Source organism: Prionailurus bengalensis, chromosome A2 (genome assembly GCF_016509475.1).
Source record: "Prionailurus bengalensis isolate Pbe53 chromosome A2, Fcat_Pben_1.1_paternal_pri, whole genome shotgun sequence".
Taxonomy (NCBI): domain Eukaryota; kingdom Metazoa; phylum Chordata; class Mammalia; order Carnivora; family Felidae; genus Prionailurus; species Prionailurus bengalensis.
In genome coordinates this window covers 10,189,006-10,211,896 of record NC_057348.1, presented here as the reverse complement: position 1 = coordinate 10,211,896, position 22,891 = coordinate 10,189,006, and the positions used below count along the sequence as shown (strand labels likewise).

General features: G+C 58.0%; 1 protein-coding gene and 1 long non-coding RNA gene across 4 annotated transcripts; one reads left to right on the top strand and one right to left on the bottom strand.

The window, feature by feature from the left end:
* Positions 1 to 23: 23 nt before the first annotated feature.
* Positions 24 to 14,926, bottom strand: ADGRE5 (adhesion G protein-coupled receptor E5). 3 transcript variants are annotated; one of them, XM_043586809.1, is made up of 20 exons: positions 14,671 to 14,926; positions 11,491 to 11,541; positions 11,166 to 11,285; positions 10,470 to 10,625; positions 7,236 to 7,367; positions 6,512 to 6,658; positions 5,906 to 6,052; positions 5,771 to 5,817; positions 5,549 to 5,626; positions 4,356 to 4,533; positions 4,178 to 4,285; positions 3,731 to 3,954; positions 2,989 to 3,168; positions 2,087 to 2,278; positions 1,619 to 1,845; positions 1,451 to 1,517; positions 1,237 to 1,328; positions 980 to 1,148; positions 755 to 841; positions 24 to 672 (listed from the first exon to the last, which is right to left on the bottom strand). In XM_043586809.1, exons 1-20 carry the CDS (start codon positions 14,708 to 14,710, stop codon positions 643 to 645), a joined length of 2,472 nt encoding a protein of 823 aa, XP_043442744.1. In that variant the 5' UTR covers positions 14,711 to 14,926; the 3' UTR covers positions 24 to 642. The 3 variants fall into 3 exon arrangements, with proteins under 3 accessions (XP_043442744.1, XP_043442745.1, XP_043442746.1); XM_043586810.1 differs by lacking the exon at positions 7,236 to 7,367 and having other exon boundaries at positions 14,671 to 14,893; XM_043586811.1 differs by lacking the exons at positions 6,512 to 6,658; positions 7,236 to 7,367 and having other exon boundaries at positions 14,671 to 14,893.
* On the top strand, positions 9,313 to 15,566 carry LOC122486988. Its single transcript, XR_006298289.1, has 3 exons — positions 9,313 to 10,052; positions 11,156 to 11,312; positions 15,251 to 15,566. It is a non-coding gene; the product is annotated as an uncharacterized LOC122486988 (long non-coding RNA).
* The last annotated feature ends 7,325 nt before the right edge of the window (positions 15,567 to 22,891 follow it).

Sequence of the window (22,891 nt, the reverse complement as noted above, 5' to 3'; positions counted from 1 at the left end):
CTGGCCGGGGAGCTCCACAGCAATTTTCTGTATCAGTAGGACTAATTTTATGTGTCGATGTTGAAAAGTTTATACAGATTAAAAACAACAACATACAACATTCACAACTTTCCAAACAAGTGAGAGCCTTCTGCCTCCAGGAGCAGATGGGCTTCTGTACCGTGAGCCTCAGGCAGTGGGGCTGGGAGGGGCCCTGCTTTTCCCCCACCCTTGGCCTCAGTCTTAGCTTAACAGGGAGCTAGAGCCCCAGCACCCTGGCCTCTTGTTCTGTAGCAAAAACAGACGAGGGGAAAGGGCCTGGCTGGGCACAGCGTCCTCAGTCTGACAGGCCTGGGGTAGCCGGGAAAGGCACTGCGGCCCTGGGCCGGACTCCTGCCCTCACCCTGGGTCCTGGCTGGGGTGGGGCAGGGAGGCAGCAGAAGCAGGCCTGGCGGGTCCAACTCTCCACCGGGCTGGGTGTTCTGGGCTTCCTGGGCTTTGGTGCCAGACCACAGCTGCTGCCCCCTGCTTTCTGTGGTGCACATGGGGGCCGAGGCAGGCTGGCGGAGGGAGCAGAGGGGCGAGAGAGGAGGGGACCGTCTTTCAACACGTGCAAAAGCTGCTGAGGCCACAGGACCTCCTGGTCTGGCGGGAGCCGCGCTGTCACATGCCGGACTCCGAAGGCCTGTGGGCCTGGTAAGAAAGGTACACTGAGCACAGAGCCCGGGCTGGGTGTCCTCTGGCCCAGCACCCCTACCCCAGGCTCAGCCCTTACCTGAGTCTGGTTGGATGAGGAGGTGGTGAACTCCGAGTACCTGTTCCCGGTGACCCAGCCGGCCCACTTCCGGTACTCCTCCCTCACCTGTGGGGCCCGGGGAGCCAGGTTAGGGAAGGGGCAGGCCCCAGGCGGGGGGGGGGGGGGGGGGGGGGGGGGGGGGGGGGGGGGGGGGGGGGGCTGGTGAACCGCACCCCCCCGCCCCCCAGCCCAGCCACAGCCCACCTTCTTGTTGAGCAGGCAGTGGAAGATGAAGAGGAAGAAGCCTTGCAGGCAGTTGAGGATGGTGAAGGTGTAGGACAGCACCCAGCTGTGTGGGTTAAAGAGGAACAGGCCGAAGACCCAGGTGCTGCCCAGCAGAAAGAGCTGAGCAACAGCCGTGATGGTCAGCACCCTGCGGAGAGGACAGCGTTGCAGTGGGGGAGGCCCCCCTCGTGTACCCTCTGCTCCCTGCCAGCCCCTTCCCTGCCCTCCACTCTCACCTGGCCTTCTTAAGTTTCTTCATGTCTGGGTTGATCTCAGAAAACTTCTGCGTGAGTTTCCAGACAGTAGTCACGAAGATGACAGCACTGAACTGGGTTGGGGGGAAGGTAGAACTGGCATTAGGGGGAATCCCTGGGACTGTGGGGGCAGGAGGGGCGGGGAGAGCTGGCCCAGTGTGGCTGCGCTCCTCAGGTGTGGGGTGGGGGCAGCTACCAGAACGATGAAGATCACAGGTCCCAGGAAGCTCCAGAGGAAGCCATCTTCTGGGTCCAACCAGCAACTGGGTGAAAAGGGAGGGTCATGTCAGCTCCCCAGAGGGGAAGGACACTGGCCAGGACCGTGGTCCCCTGCCCTCCCATCGGACCGCTCCGCTGCACTCACTAGAGGGAGCGGCCGTAGTGCTTGTGTCTGACGGCCGCCGAGATGGCCACGATGACCAGGGGCACCCCATAGCCGACCAGGTAGAGCCAGCACTTGCTCAGGCCCTGGCCGTGGAACACGCGCACCACCAGGAAGTAGAGCTCCAGTCCCTCGAGGCTCATCCAGCAGAAAGCGGCCAGGAAGCAGTAGTGCAACAGTCCGGCCACCAGGCGGCAGCGCAGCCCCACCTGCGGGGCGGGGGCGGGGCGGGGGCGGGGCGACGTCAGTGCGGGGCGGAGCCGCGCCCCGCCAGGGCCCTCGGGGCGGGCGGGGATGAGCGGCCACAGCTCTGTTATGCCGAGGACCTCGCGCGGGCGGAGCGGGCGGTGGCCACCCAGCCCCGGGACTGGACGGGGCGCTCCCCCTCCCGGGCCCGGCCGGCCTGGGGTTCTGGTGGAGGTGAGACGTTCCCACCGCCCCGGACCTCACCTGGCCGCCTTCGTTCTCGATGCCCGCCAGGAAGATGGCGGAGCCCACGAAGAGGCAGATGCAGAGATGCAGGTGCACGGTGGTGCGCGAGCCCTGGATGGGCCGCACCAGCAGGAAGGTGAGAATGCATAGCAGCAGGCAGACTAGCGACAGCGCTAGCCCCACCTTGGTGATCAGGGCCAGCTTCGGGTCCTAGATGCAGGATGGGGTGCGTGGGGCTCGGTCGGCGCCCTGAGCCCTTCCTGCCCTCCTTGCGGGCCCCACCACCCGGACCCATCAGGGGCCTGCCCTCCAGGTCTCTGGAGATCATGCACTCGCCTCCCCCCACATCCCCTGCCTTCAACGCTTGAACAGGCTTGCTTTGTGTCTCTTCCTAAACACCCACCACCCCACGCAATGCACACACACAACCACGGATGCACCAGGGATCCCAGTTCCTCCTGATGGGCCTCCCCGCGCTAAGCTTCAAGGCCACATTCTTCTTTCTAACACTAATGGTCCCACCTCTCTGACCCTCCTCGCTCATCTCAAGTTCTACCCCTCCTACACCTGGCCACCTCTATCAACTCGTTGAAACCCGCCTTTTTGTCCTTCCTGAGCTTTTGGCTTGGACCAGAGCCTTCCATACTCTGCCTGGCCCATTTCAATTAAACGCGTGGCCCAGCTTCTCTGTGTATCTCTGAAGCCACATACAGAGCGTTGTACTCCCTTTGGAGCTTTTAGCGATTATTTAACCACCGGTTCCAGATGGACAGTCAGAGGGGCGCTAGCCAGAGCAGTTGCTGGGTCCCAGGGAAGGGGCTGGAGGGCATGGGGTGGGACCACTGGGGCTGTGTGACCATACAGCTGTCTGTCTCACCTAAGCCAGGCTTGCCACCTGTGGGCTTTTGAGGGCTGCTCACCTCTATGTCATAGTGGGCCATGAGGACGGCAAAGCTGCTCAGGTGGCTGCACTGGCACGTGGTGCTGTTATTCCTGGTGCCCCGGGTCCAGCAGCCCGTGGTGTTCCAGTGCCCTCCGCCCCTGTCGTCACTCTTCCAGAATGCACACACCAGCCCCTGCCGCGGTCCGGGCGTCTCCATCTACAGGCAGGCGGGAATGGTTGGAGAGGTTAGCCTGGAGCCCACTCTTGGGTCCTGGGCTTGGTTGAGCCCGAGGAGGGCTGTTTTTCATTTGACAGGTATTTACTGAGCGCCTCCTTTGCTGTGTCCCCTGGTCTTGCACACAATGAACAGGGCTGACACAAGTCCCTGCCCTTCTGGGCTCGGCATGCCAGTGGGGGAGACCGATGTAAATAATGAACCTGATAAGGAAACTAGATGGCGTGTTAGAAGGTAGTAAGAGCTTTTAAAAAGAGAAACAGCATAGGGGAAGGTGGGGCATGATTACAGACTGTAATTTTAAATGAGGAGGTCAAGGAAGACCTAAAAGAAGAGGTGACATTTGAACAAAGACTGGAACCAGGTAAAGGACTGAGTCACGTGGGAGACGGTGTGTCTCACACAGAGGGCACAGCAAATGCAAAGGCCCTGAGGTCCATTTGAGGAAGGAGCAGAGTAGGGAAATGAAGGCTGCAGAGGAACCCCTGTGACCCTGGCTAAGGAGTGAGCAGTAGGACTGATTCCTCCCCACCAGAGGACTCACACGGTGGGAGAAGGCAAAGGTGACCGGGGAGTCAAGGTGCTCGGTGTTTGTGTTGCTCAGAAAGACCAAGTTGACAGCTGAGAGGAGCTCGTACTGGGCGCCACGGACAGGACTTTGGTGGAGATCTTTTAGCTTAGCTTTCGTCTCGGGGTCCAACTCCAAGGAGGCGTTGGCCAGCAATTTCTGCATTTTCCAGCTGGAGAGGATGCCCATCACGGTGGGGTCTGGGGGGTAGACAGGCCGGCTACTACCTTCTGCCCTTCCTCCTCCCACGCCTCATCCTCCCTCCCAGGATGTCTATTCAGGCCCTCCAGGACGCCATGATGCCTGGGATCCCTGGCAATAGGCCAGTTTCCAGTTGTTGCATATTTAGAACCTCAACCCTTGCCACATCCCAGCTCCTCCTCCCCTTTCCCACGAGAGTCCCCTCCGGATCCCCGCCGTTACCTGAGTCCCTGGCTGCGGTTGCCACAGCCCAGTCCAGCAGCATCCGTGCATGGCTCTGGCCTATGGTGGCGTATCCGTCCCCTTGCTCCTGGATCATCAGGGACAGCTCTGAGAAGAGAGGGGCAGTGATCGGGGGCTCTGGGTGCCGGATGAGGCCCCGGGCAGGGCGAGGTCTCACCTGTGTCCAAAGGGGAACTGTAGGTGAAGGAGGCTCCAGGCATGGCCTTGGCCAAGGTCCTCAGGACTCTTTCAAGCTCAGAGAGGAGGTGGGTGGCCATCTTGTGCATTTCAGGCAGGGCCAAGGCGTCCAGGTCACTGGGGACTTCCAGCAGCTCATCCACTGACGTGATGAGGCTCTGGGGGGGATGGGTGACAGCTGGTGGGTCACTGCCCCGCAAGGGCTGCCTGACTTCAACCCGCCTCTACCTAGGGGCACACTGCAGAACCACCTGGGGTTGCCTGGGGGACAGGCACGGGCTTCCTCCCAGGCTCTACACCTGCACTGACCAGCAGAATTGCCACAAGCCACACATGGCTATCCAGCACTCGAAATCTGGGTCCACGCTGAAATGGGAATAATTTTGAATCTGCTGGGTTAAATGCGATCTCCACATCAATTTCACTTGTTTACTTTTGTTTATTTTAATGTAGCTACTGGAAATTTTTATTTTTGTTTGCTTTTTTAATTAAAAATTTTTTTGATATATATATTTAATTTTATTTTTTAAATTTACATCCAATTTAGTTAGCATATATAATTAAAAAAAATTTTATAGCCATCTCTACACCCAGCGTGGGGCTTGAACTCACAACCCCGAGACCAAGAGTGGCACGCCCTTCTGACTGAGCCAGTCAGGCGCCCCACTACTGGAAAATTTAAAATGACATGGGCTCACATATTTCTCCCCAGCTTAGCACATAGGCTAAACCTTAACACATCATGCTCACTGTGTGCCAGGCACCGTTCTTTCTTTGAGCTTTACTTCTTTTGGTTCACAGAAACCTTCCAACCCAACTGTGTAAAGCAGGCACTATTTTCAGACGAGGAGAATGAGGCCCAGAGAGGGCGACTCACTACCTGACGTCACACAGCAGAAAGTGGCAATCGGTGGGGCAGGGTGGGTGGGATGGGGGGGGATTTGAGCCCTTGTGGCCTAACTAGGGAGGCGAAATTCTTGACTGCTGTATTCTGTTGGCATTCTGTGCCTCTCCAGTGTGCGTGTGTGCGTTTTAAGGGGTGTATGTATGTTTGTGTTTGTGCTCGTGTAACCCCTGCTTGGGCTGTCTCCACTCACACGGAGGCATCCCTCTGCCACCCCATGCTGTCCACGGGTTCACCCCCCCCCCCCCGCCCCCAGCGCTTGCTCTTACCTGGATGGTGTCCTGAGCCAAGGCCGGCTTGAAGTCTCTGCGCAGAACTTGGACTTTTTTAAAGAAGTTGGAGAGTCTCTGGGAAGAGAGGAGAAGGGGCGGGTCAGAGAGCCTCGCGTATGTGTGTTGGGGTGGGGGTGGGGGGAGCTTGGGGAAATTGGGGGAATTAGGCGGGCGGCACAGAGGGATTCCTGCCTCCTGGTCCCTGCTGGGGCCACCCACCTGGCTCTTGATTCCAGGGGGTTCGGTCCAGGCAGGGAAGGACATCTCTGCAGGCGATAAAACAGCCATTTATTAGGTGTGAGAGTGTCTGTGAGTGTGTTGGGATGGCGGCTGGGGTCAGGTCAGACCAGCTACCTTGACAGGTGGTGTTCATTTGCTTATTCTGGAATCCGGGTTTGAGCTCCCAGCCACGGCGGCAGCGGCACCTGTATGAGCCCACGGTGTTGACGCAGACGGTGGAGTTGTGGCACACAGGCGGCCGGAAGCTGCACTCGTCCACATCTGGGGACACAAAGATGGGACTCGGGCCCTTCTCCTTCTGTGTCCCGCCCCCTTTCCCCATATTAGTACCTCCCACCTTGGCTGGAGGTGACGTCCCCTGCCGACCCCACATCCTGGTGATGCAGGAGTTATGGGAAGTGTGGGGAGGCCTGACACATAGCACGTGAGCCCTGTACAGATGTTCAGGTTGTGAACTATTGAAACACCTTTGTCCCAGTTGGTAATTAGCTGCCGCCTGGGGTCTCCAAGGAGCCTGCTCCTCAGTACCCCGGCTCCTTCCCCAGGATCCCCGCCCCCCACCCCAGATCTTTTCCCATCTAGCCTCAAGAGAATTAACGCTTGGCACAGCAGGGCACCGCCAGCATTCATTCTGCTTGGATGGTGTGGGTGCCACTGAATACGCATGCAATCAGCTGTTCTGAGTGTGGGTCTCCAGGATGTGGCATCTGAGCTCTGGACCTTCACAGACGGTGTTGTTTGGGCCGTTGGGGGACCCAGGAATGGGCTTCCAGCCAGGGCGGCAGCGGCACTCATAGCTCCCAATGTTGTTGAGGCAGTGGGTGGTGTTGTGGCACGGGTTTTGCCCCGAGGTACATTCATTCACATCTGAGGACAAAGCCAGAGGGTCAGGGTCCCCTCCACTGGCTGCACCCACCTCTCACTGCCCAGCATCAGGGACCCTGCTGTTATTGCACGTGCTGCCCCCTGGTGACCTTCAACCTCAATCTCAGTGCACCTTATGATGGCCTCCCTGCAAGATGGGCGTGGCAGGGACCATGGTCCCCGGTTTACAGGCTGTGAAACCAGGGGGGAAACTGAGTCATGGGGACCGGACTTTCTTTCCAAGGACTCTCAGCTACTCCCTCCCCAGCTCTGGCCCAGGCTCCCTTTCCAGGAACTGTAAGCGACACCCTCCCCCTGCTCCCAAGAGGCAGGTGAGGAAGGGGCGAGACCAGGGGATGCTCACAGAGGCGGGGGGCTCCACAAGGGAACCCCAGGCCCGGAAGGCCCTGTTACCTCCCTGCTCTGTGGTGGGCCTTCTGGGGAGGCAGATCCTTGGGCAGAGCAAAGCCCTAGTGTTTCAGGAACCCAAGGCTCTTCTCCCTGCTCTGTGGGCTGCGGGGTCCGCCTTGGCCCCGCCCCAACTCCGGCGCAGCCTCACAGCGTCTTCCGGGGCCTCTACCTGAGCACACGTTTGGGTCGCTCAGGTTGAGCTCCAAGCCGGGTGGGCACCTGCAGGTGTAGTTGCCCTGGGTGTTGATGCAGATGCTGCGGCCTTTACAGAGTCTGGGTTTCCGCTGACATTTGTCCACATCTGCAGGGGGAAGGAGAGGGTGGTGGATGGCTGCCTGCAGCTGTTTCCTGGGATAGAAGCATCTGGAAGGCCCCGCCGTCTCTTCCTCAGCGAGCGGGGGTGCCTTTTCTAATTCACATGGAGGCGTCCTAGGGGCGAAGCATGGTGGCCCAGATGTTCGGTTGTCCAGATGTAGCAGGAAGCAGCCTGAGTCCTCCCGTCTGCCTCTCTGGGTGGTTCCCAGCTGGGGCAGGGATGCATGACCACCTGTGTCCCAGCCTGAGGACTTGGACAAGTCCAGGGTGGGCCTTCCTGGGAGCCGAGTGCCAGGGAAATGCTGCACACCAGACCAGGACCTGTCAGGGCTCCCAGCCATGGCCTTTACCCTGACTCCGCCAGGGTGGCCGCTTGCTGGCTGAATTCCCCTTGGAATCCTGGTCACCCTCAGGGGACAGACGGCACGCTCCCATCCACGCTAACTCTGAGACTCCAGCTCCACGGAGATGGACAGGTCCCACACCCAAACCAGGCCTTTAAAAGACAAGGCTTTTGGGCAGGGGCAGGGAGAGTAAGGATGGACGGTGGGCGCCAGGCTGGGGTGGACGGTGTTGCTGATGTCCAGTCGGGCGGCCTTGGGGCAGTGAAGATGACTTTTTCCCATGAGGGCATTTCCTAGACTGGCAGGAAGCGGTGATGATCCACGTCTGAGGGAGGCCAGCAGCGGGCGAGGACTGGAGGAGGGAGCAGGTGCTGATGGGCGAGGCATGGCAGATGATTGTGTCTTCTCGGCCCTTGGGCTCCCCCCAGGGGGGCAGACACTGGGCCCAGCCGAATGGGGCTCAGCCTCTATCTTCTGTCCCTCAGGAGAGGGCTGGGCCTGGGGTAATGGTCCTGGATGACAGTCTCCCTTGTCATCTGGTCCAGAGGGGGAGCCTCTTGGTTCACCTGACTCTCCAAGTGTGCAAATGGTGGGGGGTGGGGGAGGGTTGCTGTCACCTGGCCCACCCCAGACACAACATCCTCCGGGTCCTGGTCAGCCGGGCTGCCCTCAGGCCCCTGAACCAAAGTTACTGGGGAGGGTGGGGACGGAGCCTTATGCGGGGAAATAGAGGAAGGCCCAGTGGTTGAGAAGGGGTGGGGGTGGTCAGGGCATCAGGAGGGGCCTTCTCCAGGCAGGATGCTGGCTAGGGCAGGGCTGGCCAGGGGCTGTGGGCCTGCCCTCAAATCTCCATCCTCCCGCCTTTTCGGATGGGGTCCCTGGGTCCATCATGGCCAAGGGTCTGAGAGGGTTGCTGATATGGCCAAGCCCGTGAGGGCTCTGGTGGGGGCAGGTCTTGGCCGGGCAGTTCCTGATGGTGGCAAAGAGGACGGATCTTGCCCTGGAACGCACCTCCTGTGAAGTATCTCAAATGCCACCTGCCTCTTGTTTTATGCAAATAAGGTGCCAGGGAGGTAGGGGGTACGTTCCAAACATCCAGAGGTGACCCTCTGTGGAGGGGCCTGAGCCGGGGGTTTCAGAGAGGTGCGGGTCGCCAGGTAGGTGACAAGGACATCCTTTGATGCCTGGGGAGGGCGGGGCAAGGGGCCCGCAGAGCAGCCTGGGTCTCCCCTGCCTGTGGCCAGACACACGGCCACGACATGGGTGATGCGTCCTCGGCTGCAACAGAGGCTGAGCCCTCCATAGAGCTGGGTCTTCAGGTGGCAGGTCCTGGGCCAAACCAGTGGAGACTATCCCTTCCCTGTCACCCAGCTTGAGGTCCGTGGTGGTCCCTCTCCCGTCTCTTGTTATGTGTCTACCCAGCCGCCTGACAGAGTCCCCGTCTCTCAGCCCTGGCCTGTTGTAACACAGCAATGCAGCCCCTCGATAACCACAAGCACCACAACGGTGGGTGGGTGGCATTGCCTGTCCAGGCACACTGGGTGGGACCCATGATCACCATGTGCAGTTGTGCAGGTTGCTTGGTGCACACGGGCATCTGGCCCGGGAGGCAAGTGGGAGTTGAGACCCAGCCCACTCTCCATTCCCCAAACGTGCTATATTCACCTGGAAATGAGGGACCTTTTTCCATTTCCATTTCCATTTCATGCTCTATCCTCTGGCGAGGCCACATGTCTGGGCCACAAGACTGACCCACAGGGGCCCCTCGGGACCAGCATTGCTGGGCTCCACGGAAGTGCAGGTGCCCCCTTCCCTCCCACCAGGGAGGCTCTGCAGCCCTCTGTCTGCATGCAGGGCAGGAAGGGGCTGGGACCAAGGCTGTGGGCTCTTCTCTCCACAGTGGCTGGCGGGGGGTGGGGGGGGGTGCCTTGGACCCTCCTTAGAGTCCTCTGGACCCTCAGCTCTGCCCCGTCCTCACCTCACTTCTGCTCTCCTCCTCTCCTCTCTCTGTATTCTACACTAACCCCCTGTGGCCACTGCTGCCCGCCCCCCAGCCCTCTGAGGATGCCCGAAGCCCCTTCCGCTGCCTGCTGTTCTCCCTGGAAGGGGGGCAAAGCCTGGTGATGCGCGGAGGCTGGCTTCTGGGCCTGAACGGTGTCCTCACTGTGCAAGACCACGGCAAGAGATGGGATTACAGTGGGGTCTCAGTGCCCACCCTGGGCACAGGCCCTGGGGAGCCCATCCCGGAGAGGGTGCATCAGATCATAAAACCCAGCAGCCACCACTGTTCTGTGCTTTGCTGCCTCCCTTCCTGGCAATTCCATGAGGTAAGAACCATTGTCACCCCCCTTTTCTTTTACAGATGGGTAAACTGAGGCACAGACAGGCGGGATCACTTGTCCAAGGTCCCCCAGTTAACAAAAGGCAAAGCTGCTTTTGTTTTTATCTGTAAAAACTAGAGATTCTTTTTTTTTTCCTTAACACAAAATCACGATAATATCATATCTTGCGCATTAACGGTGATTTCTAAATAAGTATCCTGGCCAGGGTCACACACACAGCTATCAAGTGGCAAAGCCAGGATTCAGGCCCTTGTCCCTCCCGCTACCCCGCCTCTCTGTGCCGGTGGCCCAGGAACAGACATACCTGTCCCGACTCATCCCGCCCCCGGGATGCTTTAGCAATGGCTCTGGTCACCCCAAACCTCGTAGACGGGGAGATGGAAGGTGTGGGGTGGTTCTTACCTTGACACGTGTTCTCACTCTCATTCTTGAACATTTTTGCCCCAGAAGCAAGCTGGTATCCGGGGCTGCATTCACAGTGGTAGCTCCCCTCTGTGTTCTGGCAGTCTGCAAATTTTCCACAGGACACTGCCAAGGGTGGCCCACACTCATTGATGTCTGGAACACAACAGGACAAAGGGTCACCTCCCAAACGCATGAGTTCCTGTGGGGAAGAGATCCCTACCCCCGGCCTGACTCCCCAGCATGGGGCCCCACGCTTCATCAGTGTTTCTTAAGAAACGATTAGACTCTTGAGCTCTACGCAGAGGCTGGGCCGCAGCTGGAGCAAGCCGTTCCTGAAGCCTACTCATTCAGCTCTGCTCTTCTCTGCCCTCTGGCTGGCAGCCCAGATTTGAGCACAGCAGGGAGTGCTGAGATGCGGGGTGGGCGGCATCTCAGCATCTTCCTCCTAGTCCTGGAAGGGCAAACTGGAGCATAGACTCCAGGGGTCCTGGAGACCCAGCTCCTCTCTCTCCAGTTTGTTCACTTCTTATTTCCCACCTTTATATCTTTTCCTTTCTCTTTTCTGTGCCCTTGATAAGAGTCCTAAGGCCAAAGGCAGAGACCCCAACCGCCACTCACATCTCCCATGGGCACTGGGCTATGCCTCACCATCTCCATGCCCCACCCCCCACCCCCCACCCCAGGCCCCTGTACCATCACAATTCTCCAAGCGGTTGGTGAAGATGTCCCCAGATAAAGAAGTGAACCCCGGAGAGCAGCGACAGGCCGTGGCGTTGACACATCTGGAGTTCAGGGGGCACCAGCGAGCACAGTCTGTGGGATAGTGACCACAGTTGGAAGGTGAGGTGTGAGCCAGGTGCTGGGGAGGGGGGGGGGGGCAGGATCATCTCCAAAGTTGGGGTTGCTGGGAGGGGCAGCCCTGGCCTTCCCCCTGCGTCAGACCTCTCCTGCCTGGGCTGTGGGGGTCCAGGGCCCCCTCCCCAGGCTGTGGCTGTGGCTGACTTTGCCGCAGACTCACCACTGGTTTTCTGGGATTCAGCTTCGAACAGGGTCCACAAGACACACAGCACTGGAACAGAGACAGAGGGTGTGTGTTGTTGGGGGGGTTGGGGAGGGGACCTCAGAGCAAGGAAGGAATGATGGGGGCCTGAGGGTGACACATCTGAGGGCAGGGGGCTCCTGAGCGCTCCCAGGCTTGGGCTCTGTCCATCGCCTAATGAGAGAGCGGGCAGCCCTCCCTGGACTCCAGCAACCACGGCCAGAGTGTCTGCGACCTGTCGTCTGGGGATGGGTTTTGGACAGGGTGGGGAAGGGACCCAGCTGCGGCAACGGTTCAGTTGGCGACAGGTGGCCTTGGTTCGAATCCCAGACCTTGTTCCGGTTGCCTCACTTTTCGGTGCCTCAGTTTCCCCATCTGCAGAATGGGGATGTTAATTGGCAGCATTTCTTGGAGGCGTGTGAGAATCAGGCTTGTGGATACTGCCTGGTGTGTCCAAGTTTTACCATCGTTATTCCTTCCTATACCAGTGAAGGGGGGACCAGGTGTTCGAATCTCTGATGCTCCAGCCCCCACACCCTGGCTCAGGGACACAGGTGCACGCACACCACACCCACATCTATCAGCCCAACGACCGGCTTGGGACCCAGTGGTGACATTTCACCCCAGGCTCCCTGCACACAGGAAGACGCTGTGGGCTCAGTGTGGGGGGTGGTGCTCGTCTAATGCCGTTCCTGCTGTTCAGGGGGACCCTATTCCCACGGCATGTGTTTGGGGGTCCTCCTCAAGTCAACAGGGGCTCTAGAGACAGGGAGCTCCTTGTTCACCAGTGAGAGAGACAAGGAGATCGTGATGGAAGAGAAGGAGAGGGGGCAGGGGGAGAGACAGGGAGAAAGGGAACAGGACAGGTGGAGGGAGAGAATCAGGCAGAAGTTAAGGCTGTGCTAGAAAGAGATGGACAGAAATCAGGAACTTACGGAATGAGAGAGACAGAAATGGAGAGATTGAGAGCAAGATAGGGAGACGGATACAACTAGAAAGGGGGGTGAATGGAAACGGGAAGGGAGGGAGGGCGGAGGGTGCTTCAGCAGCAGGTGGGGGCCTGGGAAGGGCTGGGGGAGACCTCCACTCCCTGCCAGGCTAGGAATGCTGGCGAAGCTGGGGAGACCCCGATTATCCAGGGAGACCCAAAGTGGGGTGGTGGGTGAGGGGATGGAGACGGGGAGGGAGGGAGGAAGGGAGGGCATGAGTCACTTCCTGGGCCAAGGGGAAGGGATGAGTCACATTGTGTTGCCCCTGGATGGGGCTCCTAGGGGAATTCTGGGGTCCGTCGTTGTGAGCACAGTTGGAAGGGCTGCAGCGGGTGCAGACGGGAAGGTGCCCTGACCCCTCAGTTCCTGTGTCCAGACTTGATACCCCTTAGGCCAAGTGGAGCCAGAGGAGCCCCCCCACCTCCACCTCAGGGCCCTCGAGTCAGAGTAAACTGAGGCTAGAATGCCCTTCCCCTCCCTCTAACGAGGATTCCTTCCTCTCTTCCTCCTCTCTGGCCACAGGGCTTGGCTAATTCCCCCCTCGGCCAGGACCCAGTTCCTCTTTGCAAGACAGACCACAAAATGACCCTCCCTGGCAGTATGGGCCGTGGCTGATCTGTTCCCAGCTCCCAAAGCCCCAAGTAGCCACTGTCATGCTCAGAAATGCCCTGGCAGGTTCTGGTTCCGTCCATTCTATAGATAGACAAACAAGGCTTGGAGCCCAGAAAAAGCTCAGGAAGAATCTGGTGGAAAAAGAGGGGCCAAGGAAGGTGGGATTGAGCTCAAGTTCCCAGACCCTGGCGTGGAGGGGTCCTTTGCACCCCAAAACCTCCACTGAGGCCTGGGCGGGGCTCCTCCCCAACCCCCAAGGCTGCTGGGCCAGGCCGGCTCCATCTGGGGCCTTGGAAGTCACCCAAACAGGAGCTGGGAGAGGAGCTGCTGGTCATCCCCTCTCTGTCCCATCTGGTTTGTATTGCAGGCGATGCAATTCGATTCTTGCTTCGGGACCCTGGGGTGGGGCCGGGGCAGTCACTCTCTTGCTCCTCCCGCTAAGGAACCCCCCCCCCCCCCCAGCCCGTACGTCTGACCCGCCAGTGTCCAACCCAGAAGAAAATAATAACAAATTAAAATAAAAAACTAAAGTACTGTTTGCTTAATTCTTAACTGTCAACTCCACTCCCTGCCAGGAATAGTTTGGGCACAAACTCACTCAGTCCTTAACTCTGTAAAGTGAAGACCAGACTCACCCCATTTTCCTGATGTGGAAAATGAGGCTCAGGGGCTCTGTGCGTGGCCCCAGTGACCCCCCCCCCCCCCATCAGTTGTGTCCCACTTAGACTCCTGTCCCTTGCTCCGGAGGAGAGCAGGGGTAGGGGTGTTGGGGAGGACCTGAGCTCACGCCTGGCACCCTGGGCCAGCACAGGGAAACCCCCTGTCCCTGTGGCCCAGGGAAGCTCTGGTCTGGGCACCCCCAGTGTCATTTCTTCACTCTCTTTGTTGCCTGGTTGCTCAGGCAACGAGCTGCCGATAACCGTTAAAGCCACCCTGGGTGGGGCGGGAAGGGAGGCAGGGTGGGGGTGGGAGGACGCTACAGTAAAATCAAGTTCAAACCCCTAGCGGGCAAAATTCCTTCAACTCACAGGGGAGTCCTGGCTGGGACTGGGGGAGCAAGAATGGGGTCTCTGGGGCTCCCCCTGTCACTGAGATAGTGGGGGACATGTTGGGAGTGCCCCCCCCCCCGCATTAGAGGGGTCCTGGCTCCCAGGTCCCCAGCACTGCCCATGCCCTATATTAAAAGCAGTTGCCTACAGGGCCCCAGCACTTACTTTTTGCCCCCTTCCTTTCCCCATGCCTCAGTTTTCCCTCTTAAGGAGCAGCCTCCAAAGTGTCTCTGGGACAGAGCTTAGAGATCCCTCTGAGTGGGAGTGGGGGGTCCCAGAGCACCTTGGGAGTCTCTGCCAGGGCAGGGGGGTGCCTGGGCACTGCCAGCCCCTCTCTCCATGTGCCCGCCTGGCCATGTGGCTTCTTTCTGTGCCGCGGGCCCCCCCGCCCCCCCCCCCCAAGCTGCCAGCCACACCTTCCCTTTCTCCACGGTGAAGGGAGTGTCAAGGCTCCAAGGGGTGCTTTCCGCAGTCCCCTCGTCCCTCCCGGGGGGTCCCCAAATTCTCACCGTAAAGGAGGAAAAAGACGCTGTGGCCGGTGCCTCCCATGGTCTGAACCCGGGGCCGGGGGAAGCAGAGGATGGGCAGGGCAGGCTGGTGTCCCCAGGCTGGGCAGCTGCGTGGTGTCCCGGGGCTGGCCCAGCCTTTATTAAGGGGGGGGAGGACAGCCGCTGGCCCAGGGCCCTCCCCGGAACTGGCGGGGCAGCTGGAAGCCAACAGGAAAATGCAGTAAAAACACAGATCCAGGGGCGTAGCACGGGCTCTCTCTCTCTCTCTCTCTCTCTCTCTCTCTCTCACACACACACACACACACACACACACACTACCTGCCCGCAAATCCTCTGTCTGCTTTTCCACCATTTGAGCGGCTGACAAACTCTGGCCCCGTGTGTGTGCGCTGAGCGTATCCAAGGGGAAAGTGGGGACGTGTGGGCAGGAGTGGGGAGGGAGTCTTTCCCAGGGCCCCCTGGCTTTTTGAAATAGCTTGGGGCTCCCGAGTTGGGCATGGCCCTGTGCTCACTGCCTTGCCATGCCCGGGTCCCCAGTGTCGCATCGAAGCCAACCGTAACCCCCATCCCTGTTTTCCAGGTGAGGAAACAGGTCCAGAGAGCCCAGAGTCCCACGGGAGCTGGAGAGGCCCGAGGGGCCCTTCATGGGTGCTAGGCCGGCACCAAGAAGAGAAACGGCAGAGCCTCGGGGCCTCCATGCTTCCAGAGCTGGCCTTTCTGGGCCAGCGCTTACCTCGGTGGGAAACTTGTATTTCAGGGGCTTCTGGGCAGCAACAGGGAATCACAAGATAGAAGAGTTGTTTTCTTTCCTAATAAGTCACATGACTGGCTTGTCTCTTGAGGCGTCTACTAATTTTTTAAAAACGCTATTATTTATAAAGTGCTTCTTCATCTCAGCCAGGCCTGATTCTCCTAGAATTATCTATGCATCTATTTGAGTTCATTCACTTTGCAAAGCACCTGCAAGGCAGGCGGGACTATGATTCCTAATTTACGGAGGGGGAGACTGAGGCACGGGTAGAAAGGGGCTGAGCAGAGACGCATATGCGGGCAACCCAGTCCCTCCAGTCCCTGCCAGAGCTCCAGAGGTCCAGAAGAAAGTCTCTACTGGGTGCTAATTTGTCTTTAATACCTTGGCGCCCCTGGGGCCCTGGGGTTGGGGGGGGGAGGGGGCAGTATCCACCTGGAGGCCAACCAAAGGGTTTTGCGACTAGGATGTCAATCTAAAGTTTCCTTTTTAATGTTTCTTTTTTCTTTCCTTTTTTTTTTTTTTTTTTTTTTTTAAATGTTTCGTTTTGAGAAAGAGTGAGAGCAGGGGAGGGGCAGCAGAAGGGCAGGTTCGGGGGACAGAGGATCCGAAGCAGGCTCTTTGCTGACAGCAGCTAGCCTGATGTGGGGTTCTAACTCACGAACCTGAGCTAAAGTCAGACGCTCAACGGACCCAACCACCCAGGCGCCCCTCAAGTTACCTTTTTAAATGAATGGTTTCAGGGCTGCAAAAGTGTCGAAGATTAAAGAACATAGGAAGTGCAGGATAGGTCGAAAGGGAAGGATAGTTGGTCATGGAAAAAAAAAAAAAGGTCACCAATGGCTCAAAGCAGAGAAGCATTATCCCAGAGATGCTGGAGCACCTCTGCCCCGGGAGTTAACCCCTTCCCCTTCCGGCGCTCTCCCTCCCCTCCCCCACCGTCCCTTTGTCTTGGGTCGGGCCTGGGAAGGCTTCTGCCGCAGGCACCCAAGGGGCTTGGAGGCAGAAGAGGACCTGGCTGGAGGCTGGGAGGGGAGGGGGCCAGACCAGGTCTGGAGTGGATTTGGGGCTTTTTCCCAGAATCTGGAAACCAACCTCAAGGCTGGACATCACCTCCCCACAGGCCTGCAGGCCAGACAGCTGGGTATCTGGAGAAGCTGGGGTTTGGGGGTTCCTGCCTGGGGGAGGCGGCAGGTATTGTCCCCACACCCATCCTCGTCCTCGGGGACCATCTATTCTTTGGGCTTTTCCTCCCTGGTATGTGTCTTGGGACCTTGGAGCAGGTCTGACCTCCCTGGGACTCAGTTTTTTTTGTCTGGTGAATGGGATTAAAATGCCTGCCAACTGGCCTCACAGAACAGGGTAACAGGAGAAAAGGCTTCAAGATATTGGCTGCAAGCTTGGGGAAGTCATGAAGGAGGACATCCTTACCACCACCGCCACCACAATCTGGCCCGTCAGCAAATCCTGTGGCCCTGCCTTCAGATAGACCCAGAATCTTCCTACCTCTCCTTCTCATTGGCCTCCACCCTCGTCTAGGCCCATCATCTCTGGCCTTGGTGTTCTGGCTCCTGCCTACACTCACTTCCCCCTCACAGTGGCCCGAAGCTACCTGGGAATGCCCAAGTCAGGTCACATCCCTCCTCTGCTCAAGAACCCTCCGTAGCTCCCACGTCACTGGTAAAACCCCAAGTCCTCCTGCCCGATCTGCCCTGTCACCTCTCTACCCTCACCTCCTCCTGCTCTAACCTTGCTCACTTGCTGCAGCCTTCCTTATGGAAAACACTGGGCACAGTCTGACCTCAGGACCTCAGGGCCTTTGCGCGGACTGTTGCTGCAGCCTGGAGCATTCTTACCCTAGATGACCTCAAGGCTCCCTCCCTCCTCCCCTCCATGTTTTTGCTCAATTTCCTGACCCAGCCCTCAAGTCCAAATGTAACCCCTACCGTCCTCAGCACCCCACCTCCTCCCTGTTTTCTCGATTCTCACCAACTCCCATCATGGAATATACCTACTTACCTTATTTACTGTCTGGGCCCCACTAGACTCTCCGCTCAGGGGTCAGGACTTTGGTCTGTTTGTGTCTCTGCAGTGCTGGCACAGAGCCTGCACCCCATAGACTTAGTAACACCCCACACAGGCCGCTGTCGCTGCCCCCCCACTGACGGAGAACCCCTTCGGGCTTCCTGATCTGGCCCCTGCTGGGGCCTCAAGTTGTTTCTCCCCCTTCCCTCTGCCCTGAGGCTCCAGCCCCGCTGACCTATTTGGCAGACCCCCGGACAATCTTGTGACCTCTGTTCCACAACAGGGAGGCAGGGACGTGGGTCCCTATTTGTCAGATGGGGAACTGGCCCCTGGACAGTTGGGCCACCGGCACAAGATTCCTCAGCTAGGAGGTGGCCGAGCCAGGATTATTCAGCCAATAATAATAATAATAATACTCTTTATATTGTCTTGTACCGTTTTGTGGTCTATATATATTTCTTATTATTATAGCTACAACAGTAACAAATCATGGTGGTGGAAGATGGCACTCATCCAGCGCCTACTGTATACCTGGCCCACTCCTAAGCGTGCTACAGGGATTGAACTCACTTTTCTTCCCAATAGCCCTAGAAGGCAGGCGCTGTGATTTCCATTTGACAGATAGGGTAACTGAGGCACGGAGCGGTGAACTGACTTGCACAGTCCACAGGGCATCCCCATCTCATATCAGAGGTCCTGGACAAACCCGATCTCTTCCTCTTTTGGATCGTGTGGTCTCGGGGAGGTGATGTCCCTGGGCCTCAGTTTCCTCGTCTGTGAAACGGTCGGAAGCTGGCCCAAGCGCAGGTGAGGGTCATAAAAGAGAGGGTCATAATCGCAGGGGCATAGCTGGGAGTGGACGCTCCGTGAACAGCGGCTGTGGCTGTTAGGATGCTCCCCCTTCTCTTCGCTGCGGTGGGGAGGGAGACCAGCATCCCCAGTGTCCTGCCTCCTGGTTTCTTGTGCTACCTGCCTGTGCCCAGCACCCACGCAAGCTCAAGCTCATGCTGAGGTAGGGGGTCAGATGGGGTCTCTGGGTGGAGGGGGGCTAACAGGAAGCCCCCTGCCTGGGAGACAATGGCAGAGGAAGGGGCCGGGCCAGCCCCCACGCGGATGAGCCCAGCTGCTGGCTCCGGGAGGGCGGCACAGCTATTGTGAGGCCAGACAGCTGTCCCGGAGCCAGGAAGCCAGGGAAGAAAGTGGGAGGCCACTGGCCGACCCTGACCCCCCAAACCAGGGCAGGCCCGACAATGGGCCCTTTGTCTCCTCCTGCAGGCTGGACACCTGGATTCGCCAGGGCCGGGACCCCCAGCATCCACCTGCCTAGGGGCTCCCGGTGCAGAGCCCGGCCCAGCCCAGCCTGGGGAGTTAGGAGGCAGCGCTAAGTTGGGCCATATTTATAGTTCCCTGGCACCGCTGAGCAAACTTCTAAATATAGACGCTAAGCTATTTGGGGCCTCAGCCCCGGGGCGGAGTGGGAGTGAAGGCCACCACTGCACGTGTGCCTCCCTGGCCTGGGCCCCCGAGACTCCCTGGGCCTCTGTCTCCTGGGGCTGAGGCTGTGGGCGGTCTTGGGGGGGCAGTTTGTCCGCTTGGATGGGGGTACACAGAGAGAGACGCGGTGGAGTTGCCCACGGCCACAGCCCAGGCTGACAAGAGGCTGGGACGCCTGCAAGGGGCGGGCACGCATGCGTTCCAGGCCCAGGAAGAGGGCACGCGTTTGTGCCCGCTGTCCCCAGCGCCCCGTTCTCCCACCTCTTCCACCCCAAGACCCACTGGGGTAAGGCAAGTGGGTGTAGCTGTCACTTCAGTGTTCTTGGCTCTTCTAGGAAACAAAGGCCCCCAGGAAATGGCACGGGCACCCATAAGCCGCAAACAGACTCCAGCTCGTAACCTATTTCCCCTTCCCCATCGGTCTGACTTCACTGGTGGCCTGGGTGGGGGGCCGTGACGTGGCTGGGGGGGGGGGGTGGAGCTATAAATAGCCGGTTTATAAGCAGCTGCCGAGCTAGCCAGGCAGGAGGTGGCCCTGGAACCTAGGGAGCTTCTCAGGGGCACAGCTGAACCCCAAAGCGTCCCCAGCTTCACGCCTTCCCAGCAGTCTCCAAGGTTTAGGGAAGTGAGGGGGACGTGAGAGACAAGCTGCTTAAAGCCCGAGACGTCAATGATTCTTTAAAGCAGCACCTTCACACCCCGGCCATTAAGACTTTGATGGAAGCTTAGTGGGTTCAGCAACCGTCTAAAGGGATTGGAGTTTCATACAGCCAGTGAGAGAAGCAAGGGCGGGCCACGAGAGGGGCTGGCTCTTAGCAACACGCCCCTTTCCTTCTTTCTTTTTAAAGCTTGCTTATTTATTTATTATTAAAATTTTTTTAATGTTTATTTATTTTTGAGAAAGAGTCAGAGCGTGAGGGCGGGAGGGGCAGAGAGAGAGGGAGACACAGAATCCGAAGCAGGCTCCAGGCTCAGAGCTGTCAGCACAGAGCCCGAGGCGGGGCTCGAACCCACTGACTGAGATCATGACCTGAGCCGAAGTCGGACACCCAACCGACTGAGCCACCCAGGCGCCCCTATTTATTTTGAAAGAGAGAGAGAGAGAGAGAGAGAGCGCACATACATGCGAGCAGGGGAAGGGCAGAGAGAAAGGGAGAGACAGAGAATCCCAAGTGGTCTCCTCACTCTCCCTCTCAGTGCGGAGCCTGATGCTGGGCTCAAACTCCCAAACCGTGAGATCATAACCCGAGCTGAAATCAAGAGTTGGTCGTTTAACGGACTCAGCCACCCAGGCGCCCCAACATGCTCCTTTCTTCATTAAAAAAAAGAAATTGAGGGGCACCTGGCTGGCTCAGTCGATGGAGAGTATGACTCTCATAGCAGGATTTTTTTCCAGCTCTCCTGCGGTATAACTGACAAATCAAATCGGGATATACTGAAAAGTGCACGATGTGATTGTGGTAGGAGCCTGAGGAAAAAAGCAGTGCCCAAAGCCCCCCGTGAAAGCCACCTTCGTCATAAAGCTCACACACAGGAAATGAAACAAGGTAAGGGCTCGGCATGTAAACACACATAAGAACACTTTAACCGACTGAGCCACCCAGGTGCCCCATCATAAGAACACTTTAAAAGAAAACAAACGGACTCCACACTAAGTGCAGAGCCTGCTTGGGATTCTCTCTCTCTGCCCTTCCCTGCTCGCTCTCTCGCTCTCAAAATAAATAAAACATTTAAAATAAATAAAAATAAAAATCAAATGGGGAGAGAATAAGAAACAGAACTCAGGGTGGTGGAGGGAGGGAGCAGGGTCACGTCGCAGCTCACGGCGGGGGGGCCCCTAGGTGTGCCTTATGGAATTAAAACAATTAATGCATAAAGTAAATTAAAGTGGGTCATGAGTAGACTGATGGCCACGACAATGATCTGTCATCGATTCTGGGAACCTGAGGCCTTGTAAATGTTTTTTCTTTGGAAATTTAAAAATCTTTAAAGGCTTTGGGGCGCCTGGCTGGCTCCATCGGTTGAGCGTTGACTTCGGCTCAGGTCATGATCTCGCGGTTTGTAAGTTCGAGACCCGCGTCGGGCTCTGTGCTGACGGCTGGCTCGGAGCCTGGAGCCTGCGTCCCCCTCTCTCTCTCTCTCTCTCTGCCCCTCCCCTGCTTGTGCTCTGTCTCTGTCTCTCAAAACTAAATAAACGTTAACATTTTTTTAAATGTTTAAAGGCTTTCATGAGAAGCAGTTAGAGACGGTGCAGGGGGCTGGAAAGCAGTGCTGAGAAGCAGTGGGGCTGGCAGTGGGTGGTGTGGGTAGAAGCTGGAAGCCACCAACAGGAAGCCCTGCAGCGAGAGCTGGGAGCGCTGGGCGACAGTCAGGGGCTTGCCCACCTCTTCCTCCCGGCTCTCAGCTTCTTCCCCATTCCGCAAGGGCTTCGGGGGGTGGGGGGCCGCGGGCTGACCATGCCCAGGGAGGGTGGGTTCTGTCTCCAGGGTGCCAGCAACGGGGGCCCCCCAAGGTGGGGCAGGGCGGGAGAGGAAGAGGGTTCAGGCTGACCGCCCACATCAACGTCTCCCCATGCCTCAGTTTCCCCTGTCAGATTGGGGTCTCCCTTCACCACACTGGAGAACTGTTTGGCCCCTCCTGACGTTAGGCAGAGTTGCCCTGACACCCAGCAATTCTGCTCTTAGGTACGTGCCCGAGAGAACCGAAGCCAGGGACTCCAACAAATTGAGGGGGAAACAACCCAAGGGCCCATCGACGGGGGAAGGGATCACCAAAGCGTGGCGCAGCCACATGATGGAATGTTACTCAGTCACAGAAAAGGAAGTTCCGATCGTTGTTACGACGTGGACCCAGGTGGTGGTTGCCCAACATCGTGAATGTGCTCAGCACCATTGGATTCACTCTTCAGTGGTTAATTTTATGTCGTGGCAGCCTTACCTGAACGTAAAAAAAATCCTGAGTGGTCTGGGGCAGTGTCCCCCACCCTCCCACCCCGGGTATCTTTCCTGTCGCAGCCTCTCCTTCGTGACTCCCAGCACCCCCCTCCCCCACCGCCTCGGTTCACCTTTCCACTGCCTTGAGAGGAAGCAGTCACGACCCTCCTCCTCTAACAGACCTGACAGTCGTACATTCACTCGGGAAACAATGCTTGACAGGCACCAGAGGTGCGGGTGTGAAGAAGTCAGTCCACACCTCTGCCCTGTGGGGCTGACATCCTGTCCCAGAGAAGACTGTCCCAGAGAAGGCTGTGGAGGTCGTTAAGGACGAGAAAATCAAGCAGGCTGACAACGGAGGGTCGTGCTGGGGGTTGCCCAAACTAAATAGGGCAGTTGGGGAAGGCCTCACCAAGAAGGTGACATTTGGGGAAGGACCTGAAGGAAGTGAGGAAGGAGGGGCGGTGAAGCTATCTGAGGAAAAGGGTTCCAGGCAGAGGGGACAGACTGTGCAAAGACCCTGAGGCAGGAGCAGGCCTGGGGTGGAACGGCAAGGAGGCCGGTGTGGCTGAAGCTAAATGAGTGAGAGGGGAGGGGAGGGGAGGGGCGATAAGGCTGGAGAGGTAATGGGGTGAGATTGTGCACAGCGAGCAATGAAGTCAGAGGTGATATTCAACACACTTAATACCCAGCAAGGCATGGCAGCTGATCAGTTAGAAGAGCACCGTCAACCCCACATGGCTTCTCTCCTGTCCCCTCGTTTCCAGTGGACTCTGCTGAGCCCTTGGGGGACCCGGACCTTCCGCTTGTTTCCACTGTTCACTGTCCCGCCTCCTTCCTGTGCACCTGCTACAGGCAGGGCTGTGTCCCCCGCCCCTTCAACAGCACCTGTTCAGCAACGGTTTCATGGATGAATGTCAAAGTCGTGTTTATTGCGGCTGTATCTTTCACAACTTTAAACATCCCGGTAATCTCTTTCGTTTTCATTTATACGTTTTCCTTTTTGCCATTTTCTCCCTTC

Bases quoted from the DNA above. Each gene is read 5' to 3' on its own strand.
- ADGRE5 (XM_043586809.1), bottom strand. From the start codon at position 14,710: ATGGGAGGCACCGGCCACAGCGTCTTTTTCCTCCTTTACG. The intron at 6,053-6,511 runs GTCCAGAGCTCA...TTGTGTCCCCAG, and splicing joins AAACAACACCGTCTGTGAAG to ATGTGGACGAGTGCAGCTTC. The intron at 673-754 runs GTAAGGGCTGAG...CTTTCTTACCAG, and splicing joins CCTCATCCAACCAGACTCAG to GCCCACAGGCCTTCGGAGTC.